The sequence below is a fragment of the Lytechinus pictus genome, chromosome 3, assembly GCF_037042905.1.
Source record: "Lytechinus pictus isolate F3 Inbred chromosome 3, Lp3.0, whole genome shotgun sequence".
Taxonomy (NCBI): Eukaryota; Metazoa; Echinodermata; class Echinoidea; order Temnopleuroida; family Toxopneustidae; genus Lytechinus; species Lytechinus pictus.
The window spans coordinates 59300191-59316257 of record NC_087247.1 but is presented as its reverse complement, the minus strand read 5'-3'; the positions used below and the strand labels follow the sequence as shown (position 1 = coordinate 59316257).

Below are 16067 nucleotides of genomic sequence, written 5' to 3'. Positions count from 1 at the left end.
AGGAAAACTTTCAAATCTAAATATGTTCATCATGACTGATAACAAAGAACTTAAAAGTAATTTTATCAAGATGTGTATAATCATTCTTCCTATTAAAGCAAATACACCGGGAAAAAAATATTTCAGTGTTAGAATGCATACCACAATTTTTCAGAATGGTTCACAAATTTGAATTAATGACAGCAACTGTAACACAAATATTTGATACAAGCCTTTAATCACTCTGGACAATGACATGCAATTATTTATAAGCCACCATAAATATCAACCATTCACAATCAAGGAAAATGGCAAAGCCAGGTTTTATGGAAAAATATTTTTTTTTAATATTCTACTAAGTAAAAAGATTTTCAGAATAACAATCTTGATGCAAGAGTAAATTCCCCCTTCCAGCACTTTTTTAATATGAATTTCAATTGAAATTGTTTGAATATAACTCAATTAAATCTGCATAAGTGCATTATGCAAGCTAAATGCCAAGGATAATTGCCCTGCAGTGTAAACATTCAATATAAAGTAGATTAAAGTAATATGCACTGAATGATTGTGTGAGATTTTCATGCTTTCAAATTAGCTGATTGTTCAATTAAGAGCTGTAATGAGATAAATGAGCAGAAAATGAATCTTGTTTTCAAAACTGTCACACATAATGATGGGTGACTAGATGGATAATAACTGAAAAAGACCAAGAAGAAATAAAGTGGCATGTCCACAAGTCTCATGATTTAGCCTGAATTCACAAAGGTTTTTAAAACATGGAGTGTGTTTAAACCACAGTGTACATTTTTTAGTGCACATTGCCCATGTGTGCATACAAAAAATTAGATCAGAGTTTTAGCAACAAATAAATTATCAAAAGATAAATAACACTTCAGAGGATTCACAGTCTCTTTATGAATTCAAGCTTTTCTGTTGTTTCTGCTGTTGGTTTATGATTTTTTTTTTAGTTAGTTTATTTCACCCGTATTTAAACAGTTAAAAGGAGGGAGAAATATGGATAGTATACACTGTGCTAAAATGCTCTTTGACATGAAAGATGGAGAAATAAATAGATACATATTGCTAAATATAAGAAAAATGGTGCAAGCAAAAAGTGAAAAGCAAGACAAAAATTGTTAGGGAAAAATGAACAAAAAAATAATAGAATATTATGAGGGAATAGAAAGCAAATATATAAAGATGAATCTGGCAATCATGTTGTGCACAAAACTCAAAGATAGCACAAACAAGAAAGCAGATATGAACTAAGAGTGTTACAAATTCAATCATATTAAATAGGGTTGAAAATCATGAAAAATACATCACATTACTTAAAATGTACGTCTCTGACCTCTCATTTCAACACCCATTCATGCACATGTGACATAAATTGTTTTATGAGATCAAAGCCCTGTAACATATGGGTTAGCAATTAATCTCTAAATGAAATGGCCTAGCAAGATAATAATACTAATATACAGTTCTTGTATAGCGCATATCACAATTATGAAGATCATCATTGCATGCCCATTTTGCTCAGTAGAATGGCTAGGAACCAATCAGAATTGTTCTTTCAAAATAGTTATTAATCACTAACCTTTGTGTAAAAGAGCCCTCATGTCCAAACTTCCATGAAAGCGTATTTGCGTAATTACTACCCATTCCAATCACATCACTTCGAATTCCAGTAAACTATAATCAGTCCACTAATGAGTGTTTCTACTGACCTTTCCAACTTTACTATAATGTTCAATGTCTTTGACCATCTTCTTCTGCATGATCCAATCTGATGCTTGCCTCGTCATTGATGATGAAAGCTTGCGCTTCTGTTCATCAAATAAATCGTTTAAAGATATCAATACATACATTTTTTTAACATAAAGATTTTCTATAAACATTTCCAAAGCTCTATGAAGGAGGAAATGATCAGTAGAATTAAGAAGAATTAAGAAGAATATCATTGATGTAACTCTCCCTTGTACATGTAGTTACAGTTATGATGACTTGACATATTCTAAATGTTTTACAAACCATGCTACACATTATCAGTGTGAAAAATTGAAGAAAAACAATTCTAATAGTAGAATGCAGAAAGCAAAGCAATTATTTAATACAAGAGGCTCAAATGCTTACCATTTACATTTATGCATATTTCTGTTAAAAATCATTTTAAAATGCTTTTCACATTACATCCATCATTAATAGTTTTCTGTGTTATGATTGTCATTTGATTCAACTTAATTAAATCAACATGGTATTAGAGAGGCATTGATTACACAGAAAGTAGAAAAGTAGTTTTGACCATAGGTATACCATTCAACATTACAATTCAAGAAAATTAACAAAATTTATCCCTTCCTCAGAACAAGATCCCATAACAAAAACTTGTCTTGCCTCTCTCTTCCCTGTACTAATGACTAAATAAATGAAATGTACCTCTTCCTGTTCTTTCTTTAGTCTTCTTCTTAGTTCATCCCTCTGACCTGAACAAGTTGCAACATGATTCTGAAAAAACACATGTATGTGAACATGGAGATAAAAATAAAACAGAACAGATACAACACACTCTGTGCTTTATAATTACTCTCAAGAATAAAATCTCCTGTCACAGGTCAGAAAACTATCAAATACGACTTGCAAACCAGTGACAAATTTGATTGCTATGTCTAATGCAATCTCAGCCAGAGCAACAATGACATCATCTGCAAAACTTAATGCAAGAGATGTTCCACAAACATCACATGGAGCTAAAGTCACTGATGAAGTCCAAGTCTAAGGCCAATTGCACGAAATTTAACATTCGCTATCATGGCAACATTCTCAACAGTAAGCAATTAAATGTTCAATGAAAATCTTACAATTAACGGCAGGTTTTTTACATTCAAGTAAATTATTATATAAATATGTGCCCTACTATGGAAATTCCAGAGAACTGAATACTAAGATTAACATTCAAAAGTTAATATAAAATGACTCTGAAATCTTTTAAACTTTGGCTTAACAAAAATCCAATGTACAGCATTATCTGTATAATCTTGTATTCCTTTTCTTTTTTTGTTTTATTTAATGTAGGATGTGAGAGGCTCAACTGCATCATAAGGCATAAATCTGATAGTAATGTACACAATGAAGGCTTCAAAAATGGAAATCATATGGATTTCATGATTAGCATTTCTCTAGGGGTTAACTACAAACATGTATGGAATTTTATCTATGATACTATAATTAGCTGAAATTTCAAGACCTACTTTAATTTCAGAAGATACGAGTAGGGCTCATTGCCAGGCCCTGAAACATCAACACCACTTTCCTCTAATCTTTAATTGTTTCTGATTGCCTAGCAACGTAGCCTATGAACGCTGAGTCATAGAAGTAATCTACTCTATATAGGAAGTTATACTCCTTGATTTTATGGCTTATTGCTTGGACCAAATCCAAAGACCTGCTAAAGGGTGATACTGTTGAAGGTATTCATTGAGCCAAGAGGAAGATTATACCTTAAATTTGAAACTGTAGATTTGATTATTCATGTATACTTCTTTCTAGTTTTATTCATGTATTTATTCATTCATATTTTTAATTCCTTTTTTTGTTTATTCATTTATTTTTATCTCTATTTTTTGGACATATTTCTCCACTTTCTGTATTGATTTCTTCATTAACATCACGTCACATGAATGGCAATTATCGATCATCCAACATAATGATATAAATGTAGTTACTACATGCCTTTTATGTTAGTCTTAAATAATCAGTTATTTTGAGTATGTATACATGTTTAGGAAAGACATCTCTTCATATGATATCAACCCCTTGAGGAAATTAATCCAATGCTTACCTGAATAGTTTCAATATCCCTCTGAGCTTGCTTGCTCTTCCTTAATAGATGTACATTATCATTCAGTAATCTATCTACTTCTGCTTTTAAGGCCTTATTTTCCTCCGTAACAGACTAATAATCAAGAAATGGAAAAGAAAAAAACATTCAAGTAACTTTGTATTATGAACAGCCCACGATGACAAAAGACATATATCTTTTATAGCAAAGTCTAGGGTGGTTAAAATGGTTATAAAAGTTTTAAAAAGTGAATGATTTCAATAATAATTGAGTCAGATCTCTTGACAAAAATGCAATTCTATTAAACCATGCTTTAAATATGTAGTTTAAAAATGGGTATTCACCAATTTACTATAAAACTTATAAATATTTTCAGTAATTTAAAGAATGTAGAACACCTTGTTTTTCTCCAGACTTGGAGGCAGATGTTAAATCTGTGATGATATCATGATTACAGACATATATCTACAAATTGTTATTTCATTAAAAAATATTGAAGTCAAAGAATAATGTTAACTTGAGTCATACCTGGTACTGAGGGTCGATGTGATATGGGTCGATTGGTGTTGACTTTGATCTTTTCACCGAAGTCTGAGGTCTGTTTATTAAAACAAATATGTGAAGAAAAATATGTGATGCTGATAAGAATCTACATCAACAAACTGCAACTAGAAATACCACCGACAATGACTCTAATCCCACATCCTCACTCTACAGTGTTGTTCTCTGATGAGGTAAATAATATTTTGAGATTGTTTCTGAATCCATATCCTCTTTCTTAAAAGAAAAATCCCACAGATGTCAGAACCTTGTCAATTTCAGAATTTATGCTTGCATCACTTAATTCTTAATGAGGTAATATTAAAAGAGATGTTTGTAAAGCTAACATAAGGTCTTTGTAATTAACGATTCTTGTTTTACATGCATGTGAATGCATAGTTTTACCATTCAATTTGATTGTGGTTGAAATGAAATCAGTCCAAAAACACCAGGGAAAATTCTAGATATGTCAAGACCATATTCCAGTCATTCGTAAGCAAACACTATCAGTATACCGGTAAGTATGAAAGTACTCATGATAAGACCCATCTTTGATCCAAATGTAAAAATCCAAAAGTTAAACTTTAATAGCTCTTAATAATCTTACCTTGATATCAAGACTGGTCCTAAACCATCACCCTCATCATCTCCATTCTCCATCTTGAATCTATTCTTTTCTCTCTCTTTGTGTTCTTTCTCAAATCTATAATTAGACTCTTTCTCAGCCTCATACATGGCTTGGTACTGCTTGGCCTTTTCTTGGGTCCTCTCCATGGCTTCACGCAGCTCACCTATTCTATTCTCAGCTGCAATCAAATTTAGATGAAGGATATATATTACTAAACCATTAGAGGGAACACATATTGTACATATAATGATCAATTCACTACAAAATAACCAACAACTAAACTGTTGAAGCTTGTTTCAAGTAAACCACAACACTAAAATTTATGGGCATATGATGCAATTAAACTTAAAAAAAGCTTTGTTTATCTGAGAAGTATCATTAGATAAGAGGTAGTGTAATGGTTGATGATTTCCTTTAGCATTTGATACAGTTGTACCAAAAAAATCTTATCTTGAATCAATGGACTAATGCAGCAACAAAAATAAAAAACAATCACCATTCTAAACTCTAATGATAACCTATAAAGTTCTAACCAAATAACTTCTTTTGATTGTTCCTTACAGACACAAATTTCCATGAAAGCCCTGACATTACTCACCTTCTACTGCCTTTTCTTCAAACATATCAAGAAGATTCTTCATCATTTTCTTGGTTTCCACAATCTCCTCTTCTAGTTTATCAGCTTGTTTACCAGACTCCTTAAGAGTCCCCATATGCTCCTTAAGTCTGGTCTCCAACTCTGCTTTCTCCTTATGGAGAAGGACATTATGATTTAGTTGGGACTTCAGCTGGAATTCCAAACCAGACTTTTCAGCTGCAGATGACCTTGACACAGAAAGAAAAGATTAATAAAATGCTAGTGATAATGTCTTCTTTATCCAGGGTAGCCGCTACAGCTCTCGTGGGGCCCTGCATAACATAGGCTCCATATTAAAATGCAGCGTGACTCATTAGACGACAGAGGGTACCATTTCTAAAGTCTTTGGTATGAATTGGCCAGAGATTGAACCCATGACCCACCTCCCATTCTTGCCTAATAACAGGATAGTAAGAAAGCATGGAAGTACTAAATGATATTTGACATTACACTCAGTACCCAAGAATCAAATAATTATAATGTACTACATGTTAATATGCTCGAGAGAGGAAATACAGTGTATGAAATAAATAAATTTTGCAATCTTAGCTCAGCCTGAATCTATATCGACCATTAATAAAAGTGGACAGGGTTACCAGAAACGGTGACATAAATTGTCCAGGCATAATGCTTTTTCATTTTGTTACCATTCACTGGCAAATGTAGAGCAGTTGTTCACTCATAACAAATGACCTTGAACTTAAGGTTTGGAACTGTATTTGCTTGTCATTTCATCAAAATCATTTTTTTGTTATTCGCTTTCTAATCATAGTATATCATGTGTGAAAAATGAATTAGTGAGTAATTGCTTGCAAGTCTGCTGACAAATGGAAAGAACCTAGTTTCAACCTTCCTCCAGAGAATATACCTAATAACTTAATTACTATTTGAAGAATATGTGTCAAGGACACATAACTCTTAATCATCCGCATGATAGACAGTAGCCAAGTAATTCTGGAATTACTCTAAATATTCCAAATTTACTGCATCATGCAATATCGTCATTGACCTCAAAATTACTAAATGAATTTTCAGGGCAATGATGGTCTGTCTCTGGGTATTCTGAAGAGAATCAGAGCAAAGAGGGTTAATTCTGCTACTCAGTAACTTGTGACCTATTCCCAACTTTATCAACACATATTAAGCAAACAGAGCTCACACAGGCTGAATAAAATATTCATAACTTATGATTCAAACTTGTAATATACACTGTGCTACTTATATCTGTTTCTGTGAGTTCTAGTATTCCTTCCTTCCCTCTATATTACACCAAATCCATAGGTATCTTCCTATAAAAGATGGTATTGAATATACATGTACAGGGGCCGCGGAAGTGGGGGGGGGGCTTCAGCCCCCCCCCCCCTTTTTTTCCAAAACCGTGTGCAAAAACGTAAAAATGACCATACATTATATGATTGTGATTTTTTGCATGGTCACTCCCCCCACTTTGAAAACCGTTCCGCTGCCCCTGATAAATTTGATATTTAATCTAAGACAGAGATTAGGCCAAACCCCACTGGTAGAGATGTTGCTTTGGCATCAGTATGCAACTGGCATTCCTTCAAAAATGCAAGATGTATTTGTAGCTCTTTATAACCTATAGATTGGGGCCAGAACAGGTTTAATGCAATATAATTTTGGCATTTAATCAACATATCATCATTATGAACACACAAAAAATCTGCACTACACCATGAATATTTCCCTAAAAAAAAGTCTAAGCCCATGAATTATTAAATAATCAACACATCACTCACATCAATCAACATTCTGTCCAAGCAATTTGATATGATACCCATGTTAGATGATTCATTAACCTAATTACAACAACAAAATTGGTGCAAAAGTGCAAAATATTACAAGCAAAATCAAGCAACAAAACAAACTTGAAATTGTCCTGAATAAAAATATTGCACAATGTTTTCAATTAAAATACCAGTAAACAAATAGTGCATCCACATCAAGCCAAAGTGTGATAAAATGCAGTTACCTCCTTCTGCCTTTCCTTGGTGTACTTCCTGTGCTTTGCCTTTTTAATGTAAATAACCAATCACATAGATTTACAAAACAATTACAAATTATTGTTTGGAATCAGAACTGTGTAATCATTATTTCATCAACAGTACAATACATCAATATAAAGTATACCTTAGGGGTCAAAATAAGGTGCCCAAAGTCAATGTTAGAAATGACTGTATATGGCACGAGCTATCATTCAAATATCAAGATATTCTGTTAGAAGATCACCAATAATTGAAACAGCTGAAAATGTGCAGAGGCGTGAGCACTGAGAGATGAGTTCTTATAGTACTGGTAATTACAGGTATAACATTTACCGGTATTTCCCCAAAAAATATGTTGAATAAAGTTCTGCCAAATACCAGGCATGTTTCTTTCTTTGAGGAAATATTTTGATGTCAATACAGTCAACATTTAAGTTTCTTATAATTTTTACAGGAAAGACAAATATTTTGTGATTTTCAAGCAGAATATAAATATTAATAGAATGAATCTGAATATCTTTATCATCAGTTGTCATCTATCCTACTACCCTCATTTCCCTCTTTCCCTATGCCCCCCCCCCCCTCTCTCTCTCTCTGAGAAAGAAATACCAGTGAATGGTGTACGGTATATAAATTATACATTTCCTCATCCAGTAATCATTGTATTCAATGATGAAAGTATAGAACATAATACCAGCATCTAATGGCAAAGCCATCAATTACAGTGTTGTACAATATGTGGAGTGCCCTTGACTACCTTGATCTATAAAAACTTCTATTTTATTGCTAAATACAAAGGGAATATGAAATAAATTGCTATTTCACTGTACATTAACATGAGTATGAAGTCCTCGCATGCCTCCTAAATGTACATGTGGCATAATGAACAATTTTCAGCAACTATCATACAATACCTATATAATGTACAGCCCAAATATAGACCTACTTTTCCATTTTACGAGAGCATTTTAATCAACTTTCATACAGGCGGTTAGTTACAATTTGACACATTTTTTAAATTGCATGAAAATTAGTCTTTAATAGTAGGTGACATGTAGTTTGTCTAGTTAAGTCGAGCAAAATATCTTTTTGGGTACTTATTCTCACATAGGGATATGCACTTCATGAAAAAAAATATAGTAAATTATAAATAGGAGGAGTCTGTTCAGAATTGGTTTTGATATAAGCAGAAAAGAACAGTGAAAATTTTAATCATTGTGAACCTCTTTTCATCAAATTCTATTTTGCTGTAAAACTGGTATTAGGTTTGGGTCAATATAAACCACATATTTCACAAATCCAATTTCTTGTCAGATAAATGAAAAATGACAAAATTAAACATCATGTAAGATACTTGGTCCAAAATTTGATATGAAATAACATAGGGTTTACATTTAAAATGTCTAAGGAAAAGAAATTAGGTTCCAAAAAAGTGCAGTGGATCAGCCCGATCTACATAAATAAGAATGATATATACCTGTACACGTACATGTACATGGGCGATTCCACTGTAAGTCACATTACACTTTTACATGTCTTCTTTAAACTTGGTGCCGTCAGTTTTACAGGGGTCAGTCTTTCTGTCAAGTTTATACTATCAATTTATCTTGACATCTGAGGCTTTAGAACAATACATACAGAATGGTTCTAGGATGTATATTGTGGACACTGTGACATCTAAAAAAAAAATCGGTCAGTCACCTTAGATAAAAAGGACATGGAAAAAACATGACGGATTACTTTTCTATAGTTCTTTAAATCAAAACACTGTTGCCATATTTCAATACCTGCAAAATATTACTTAAATATAGAGGTGTCAAATAAGACATTTGAATTTGGGAAGCAACTTCAAGTTTCTCTTGTGGATAGAAAAAAATCTGGTCAGTCGCATTACACTTTGTCTGGTTCCACAAATTTGACATTTTTTAACCTTTCCCCCAACCTATATTTGAAGTTTTCCTTTTAATATGATGATGACCTTCAGATTGTCCTACTGAAAATAAAAAAAAACAATAGTTTTCTGTTAAATTGATGTAGTCTCATGTGTATAATTTTTGGTATGGTTCGGATTCTCCTATAAGGAGATGCAGAAGAAAAATATTTGAGGCTAGTAATGATCCCCTTTGTATTTATGAACTTCCATGAGTTTTAAAAGAAAATATTGATCCAGATTTTAAATAGAGCCAATTAAATGTCCGCTTTTGCTTGGAATCGCCCACATACATTATTAGGTGGTCTGTCTGTGACAGATCACCTCTTAATTTCGTCAGAATTTTCTTTATTATTTATTTTTTGCACCTATGTTTGTCGCCAACTTTTCTCTGAATCGGCTATATCAATTTTGCTGAATTTTTCATCATATATAGAGTCTATCATAGAGACGCGCTACGTAGCTTTTCAAGGTCATCTGGTCATGATGACTTCATCTACGCGCCATTTTGTAAAAATCTTAATTTGATCATATCAACATAATGGATCATCAATAATAAATCATATTCACATGAAATAAACTTTAGGTCAAAGGTCATCTGTCAATGTCATCAAAGGTCATGCAAAGGTCATAACGCGCGCGTCAAGGCAATAAAAATGCACAAAAAAATCGCCTATAATTAATTTTGGGTACGTTTTAGGTCATTTTAAGCATTTCAAGATTTTGCGCGTTTTCATGCGTAACGGTATTACGCAGCATAAATTCGCTGTTTTTTCTATGCGTATCTATTATTGATATAATTCTGATCGAATTAATACCTCGATCAGCTCTCTATGATCATTAATTAGGGAATGAGCACCCATTAAAGTTTGCAGCACGCGTGCGCGCGAGCTCTTTCCATAGGCTCTATATGGGCAAAAACATGCCTATTAAAAATTCACTGTAGCTCTTCAGAACGAACGGGGACCCCCAATTTTTTTTTATATTTCGATAGAGTATGAATCATACATATGATTTCATGTCTCATTGGACCCTAACGTATATTATGACGTCATCAAATTGGCGTCGGAAGTCAAAATATCCATCTTGCGTGTTATGACGTCATAATAATTACGCAAATTTGGCTCTAACTCCGTGAATATTGATCAATTTTCGCCCAATTTTGGATATGTTGTAGCTTAGTTCTTACTCTTTCTGATTTATTGCCTTTAATTTTCATTTTGATAAACGGATCATCCTGTAAAATTGCAAATAATAAAGGCATGTCATTTTTACTCATTTTGCGTGTAATCTCTATGGGACATGACTTTTTCTCAAAACTAGATTCTACATTCCTATATTTCGTGAGCCATATCACCATTTTTTCTTGTCAGTTATCCATGAGCTTTTAATATGTTGTAGCTGAGATTCTAAGCTTTTGCAGATGTTGCCTTCATTTTCCGATCAGATGCCGGAATCATGCCCGTATTTCACTTGCAAAATTGGATTTGAGATTCTCATATTTTGCATACGTGTAAAGTCTATGGCAAATATTGTAGCTCAATCGGTTAGGCGTCAGACTTGCATCTCATTCAGTCATGCGGGCAGGGGTTCGAGTCCGGGGGTGAACATGATTTTTTTTTTTTAACTATCTTGTGCGCGATTATTTATAAGAAGTCCAATGAATAATAGTTAAAACATTGCAAAATAAAACAGATTATAATTACTTTTTTCATATTATATCTATCAAATCATATCCATCTATCTATCCGCTATCTATGTTATAAATATATCTATCTATCTATCTACCTACATGACATATCTATCTGTCTATCTATCTCTCTGTTTAATATATATCTATCTATTAGAATATGTATATCTTTCTATTTATCTATCTATCTATCTGTCTCTCTCTCTTTTTCACTCTATCAATATATCCATATGTCTGTCCGTCTATCTATTTATCTATCTGTCTATCTATGTATCAAGATATAATTTATCTACCTTTCTTCTATTAATCTATCCACTTATCATTTATATCTCGATCCATCTATCTATTTATTTATCTTTCTTATGTGTATCTATTTAAATATGTATCTAATACGTATTTATCTGTTTATATATACATGTATCTCTATATCTATCTATCTGTCTATCTATCTATCTGTATGTCTGTCTGTTTGTCTGTCTCTCTATCTATTTTCTATCTATCTATGTTCTATCTATCTATCTATCTATCTGTCTATCTATATTTAAAGATATAATTTATCTACCGTGGAGCATTGTGGCCCAGTGGATTAGTCTTCTGACTTTGAAACAGAGGGTCGTGGGTTGAAATCCCAGCCATGGCGTAATTTTCTTCAGCAAGAAATTCATCCACATTGTGCTGCACTGAACCCAGGTGAGGTGAATGGGTACCTGGCAGGAATTTATTCCTTGAAATGCGTGTGCGCTGTAATCTTAGTAATTACGGCTGCCAAGCTACAGCTGGGGTAATAATATCCAAGTCCTTTGGAAGCGCATAGAGACATTATTCATGTGATATGTGCTATACAAGAACTGTATATTATTATTATTACCTTATTTCTATTAATTTATCCACTTATCATTTATCTCTCCATCCATCTATCTATTTATCTATCTTTCTTATGTGTATCTGTTTAAATATGTATGTCTATCTGACTGTCTATTTATCTTTCAATCTAATATCAACTCATTTGTTTAAATAATTATGTCTGTTTATCTACTAGTATTTATCTTTCTACGACAGACCACCTAATTCATCCGCATGACGAATTAAAATCTAGTTTGTCTTTGTTTTTGTCATTCTTGGTACAAAACATTTTCTCATGTGTGGAATAAAACAATTTCAAAGCTTTCTCATACTATTTAAAATATTATAAACTTTAGGATTTAAAAGGGCCTTAGTAAAGAAAAACAAAACACCACTGACTACTGAAAGAGGGTGATAAATCTGATTTAATTGTCAAATTAAATTCATTAAGGAATAATTATAGATAGTATGATGGTCCCTACACTGAAAAGGATTTTAAAAGTGTGTGTGTGTAATTTGGGTTTATACCATATGCTCACTCTCATCAAATCATACTATGCAGGGGGCCTGTGTAATGAATTGACCTTTTCAATTAGTACAAGAGGAATGTTTGACACGACCTTAAGTGATTGTGTCCACATAATATACCAAAGTGTTTGTATGTACCAACCATGGCGAAGGGAATGTTTATTTTAATTTTATTTGTCTTTTCCTCTTTCCTTAATACTTTCCTCTACCCCTCTCCAATTCCTATCACTTGCCCCTAAAACTCTCTTTTAAATTTGAAATAAATTTGAAAAACAAGGACCAAATATCTTGGATCTGCTCATACATCTGTATGTGTGTACAACTAGAACCATCCATATTGTCACCAACCTCAGCATGATGACGTACTTGCAGGCTTCATCAAAATAATTGACTATATTGATTTCTACCTTCTTTGAATGCATTTCTTAGGCACTGATGTCAAAGCACAATAAAGCACATCTCCATGCTTTGATCTCACAGATAATAGAGCAGGATGATTCAAAGAAAACCTTTTTATGTTCAAACTCTGTTTATGTACTCAGAGGTAGACCCTCTCTCAGAATAAAATCAATAAAATAGTGGAGGTTTAATCTGTGTCAAACTACCATTTCAAAATGACGCTGACTCAACACATGTTTTTTTTATTATATTTATGTTTACTTTATACATTAAAAATTCCCATAAATTCAGCATCTCACATACACATACGTACAGTGAACATATTTACCACAGGCAGACTGAGCAGACCTGTATGTAAATTATGTAAATCTGAAGTCTTTACAAAAATATTGGTTTATGTTTCCAATCATGAGAAGTATCATTCTATCATAATAGAGGGTTTTAGGAGCAGTGAACGTGAACGACGTAGCAGTCCTCTGATCCTTCGAGTCAACGTCGTCGTCTGCCCTTGTTCACTACAGATGCGAATACTTAAGATTTCACTCGACTTGTACGTGTACGTACGTCCACATGAAACAGCGCGATAACCAGCGGGTCATGACACGCTGCCCGACCCGGAAGATCTGGCGCACCATCGCCTGGCGACCCGGTCGGGTGATGCGAAGGTGCAACTTGTGCACATGTGCCCTTTCACTTGCTTTGATTCCTTTTTACGCGAGTTAGGATATATTTCGATGTATATTTTGGAGATCAGAGAGCAATTTCAAATATGATAAACATAAGTCATCGTACAATTTACATTAATTTTGTGAAAAGTCGCTGAAAACTGTGTTTTAAAAGGGAAAGGTTGATCTTCATGCTGGGCTTGAACGGTTAAAATGACGTCACTCACGTGCACGTCGTCTATGATTTAGGAGAACCGCAAAATGGATGTGGCGAGGTTCTCGATTTTGAGAGTGGACGTGTGTGAGGACGTGAGGCATATGGCAGGCCAAAAAATGACGTCATTTCGTACCAGTTCACTATGTGGACGTACATTTCTAAAAGTGCTCAATAAAACAAGCTAAATGTATATACTTTTGTGAATTTTCCCTCTTTTGGAAAATTAAAGAGATGTGTATCTACAATGTGAATAATATCTCTAGAATCTCCTTTGTCATATGATTGCCTTGTTATAAAGTTCACAGGGTTCTCTTTGTTGGTACATGTAGCAGTTTCCGATGCAGGAAATCACATGTGGAAAAAGAGAAATTTACCAAGATAGCTGTTAAGTATAATACCAATACATGACAATAAGTGTGATTCTACCACTATGGTTGACTGGGTTAACAACATGAATACCACTGTTGTTAAAGATACATGGATGAATTGTTGTGTTCATACTTACTCTTCTGCATCTGCACTTCTTTTTTCCAGTTCAGTAACAGCAAGTCCAATAGAGGTACATTGTGTTTGAATATTCTCCTCAAGCTGTTAAGAAAAACGACATGTATGCAAGTCATCCTCAGTCATACAGACAAGAAGAAATGTAGTTTCTTCATCAAGATGAAAAATAGAAAGATATTTTAATTGTTTTCTTATTAATCAGTCCACATACTGTATCATCATCAGCTCATACAGAAAAAGCTCAACGATAAAGCTCAGCAACAAAACAATATTTCTTTCTACAAATTCAATAAATATGAGGCATTAAAACATGTTGCAAGGCAACAAAAGAATTCTACAAACCTATCATATCATCAAAAAATAAAGTGTAGCACAAATGAAAACAAGAATGGGCAAGATTGTCTGTCCAGATTCCCTGAAATCCATGACATGTTTCAACATGACTCCAGGGGGGTGTTTCATCAAAGTTGTCAGCACTGACTAAATGGTCTTTGCTGACTATTCAGTGAAATCCTTGGTTTTGATTGGCTAAGAAGCACTGGCCTCTGACTGTTGCTATAGTAACTGTCGGAGAAAGACAACTTGTCAGTGCTGACAACTTTCATGAAACACCCACCAGGTGTAATATACAAATCATTCTCTTGACATAAAAATGAAATCAATGACATGAAATAGTAATAGACTTGAAGTGTATAATACAGGTATGTGAGACAATGTGTGTAGCCATATCTGGACACTGACAAAATTTGGTGAGTTTGGTTGCATCATATCTACACAATATTACTTAAAAGTCGTTTCAGTATGTTTGACCCACCTTACTACTGATAAGTCTGGATTGTCTGATACTCTTACTGAAGTTTTCCCTGTCACTTGAGGAGCCATTCTTTAAGAAAATCTTCTCTACTTCTTCTAAGTGTTTGAGGACATCTTCATTCCTAGTCAGTACCAGACTCAACTGAAGCTGAACTCCCTAGTGTTGGAAAACAAGACAAATTATTGAAGTTACTAAGAGATTAATAACAGCCTAGATTAAAGGATAAGCACTAAATTACATAAATTTCACAGCCAGTGAGAACTAAAGAAAGTAGCAGTTATTAAGAATTTAGAAGGGATCAAAATTAAAACTTTATTTCACATCCGATTTTGATAATATATAAATCTTAAAATTATTTGTTTGATATTAAAAATTAACTATTTGATGGGAAGGACTTGGCCTTTACGTATTGATGATGAAAATTTCACACCTCTTTTTCAAGAGATTTCCAATACTAGTAAGTCTGGGTAAATTGTAATATTTACCAAGGGTCAACACATACTTCACAAGTCTTTCCCATCACTATGGTGATCAAATTCAATATTTGCTACAAATTCAACAAAGAAAGACTTCCAAACATTACAAACACTATCAAGAACCAAATAACAAACTTAAAAACTATGAATACAATTTGTGTAATTACTAGGATCAATGGGCTAATGTCTAATAAAATAATTTCTAAATATTAAAAAGTATTATGGGTGTCCTAATAATGCTTAGCTATATGATTCAAATACTACGTAATTTCTTAGAAGACCTGTAAAGTGGAAGATTAACTTAGGCTTCATGAAATATCAGAATTATAGGAGAAAGCAACCCAACGGACAAGATGTTTTAAAAGAAAGTGGGAAA

At 33.3% G+C, this 16067-nt stretch overlaps 1 protein-coding gene across 1 annotated transcript; it reads right to left on the bottom strand.

The window, feature by feature from the left end:
• Positions 1-945: 945 nt before the first annotated feature.
• On the bottom strand, positions 946-15735 carry LOC129255452 (uncharacterized). The gene is made up of 10 exons (XM_064096036.1): positions 15718-15735; positions 15216-15371; positions 14403-14485; positions 7613-7651; positions 5584-5810; positions 4965-5163; positions 4346-4415; positions 3818-3931; positions 2416-2484; positions 946-1805 (listed from the first exon to the last, which is right to left on the bottom strand). Exons 1-10 carry the CDS (start codon positions 15733-15735, stop codon positions 1686-1688), a joined length of 1095 nt encoding a protein of 364 aa, XP_063952106.1. The 3' UTR covers positions 946-1685.
• Positions 15736-16067: the final 332 nt, after the last annotated feature.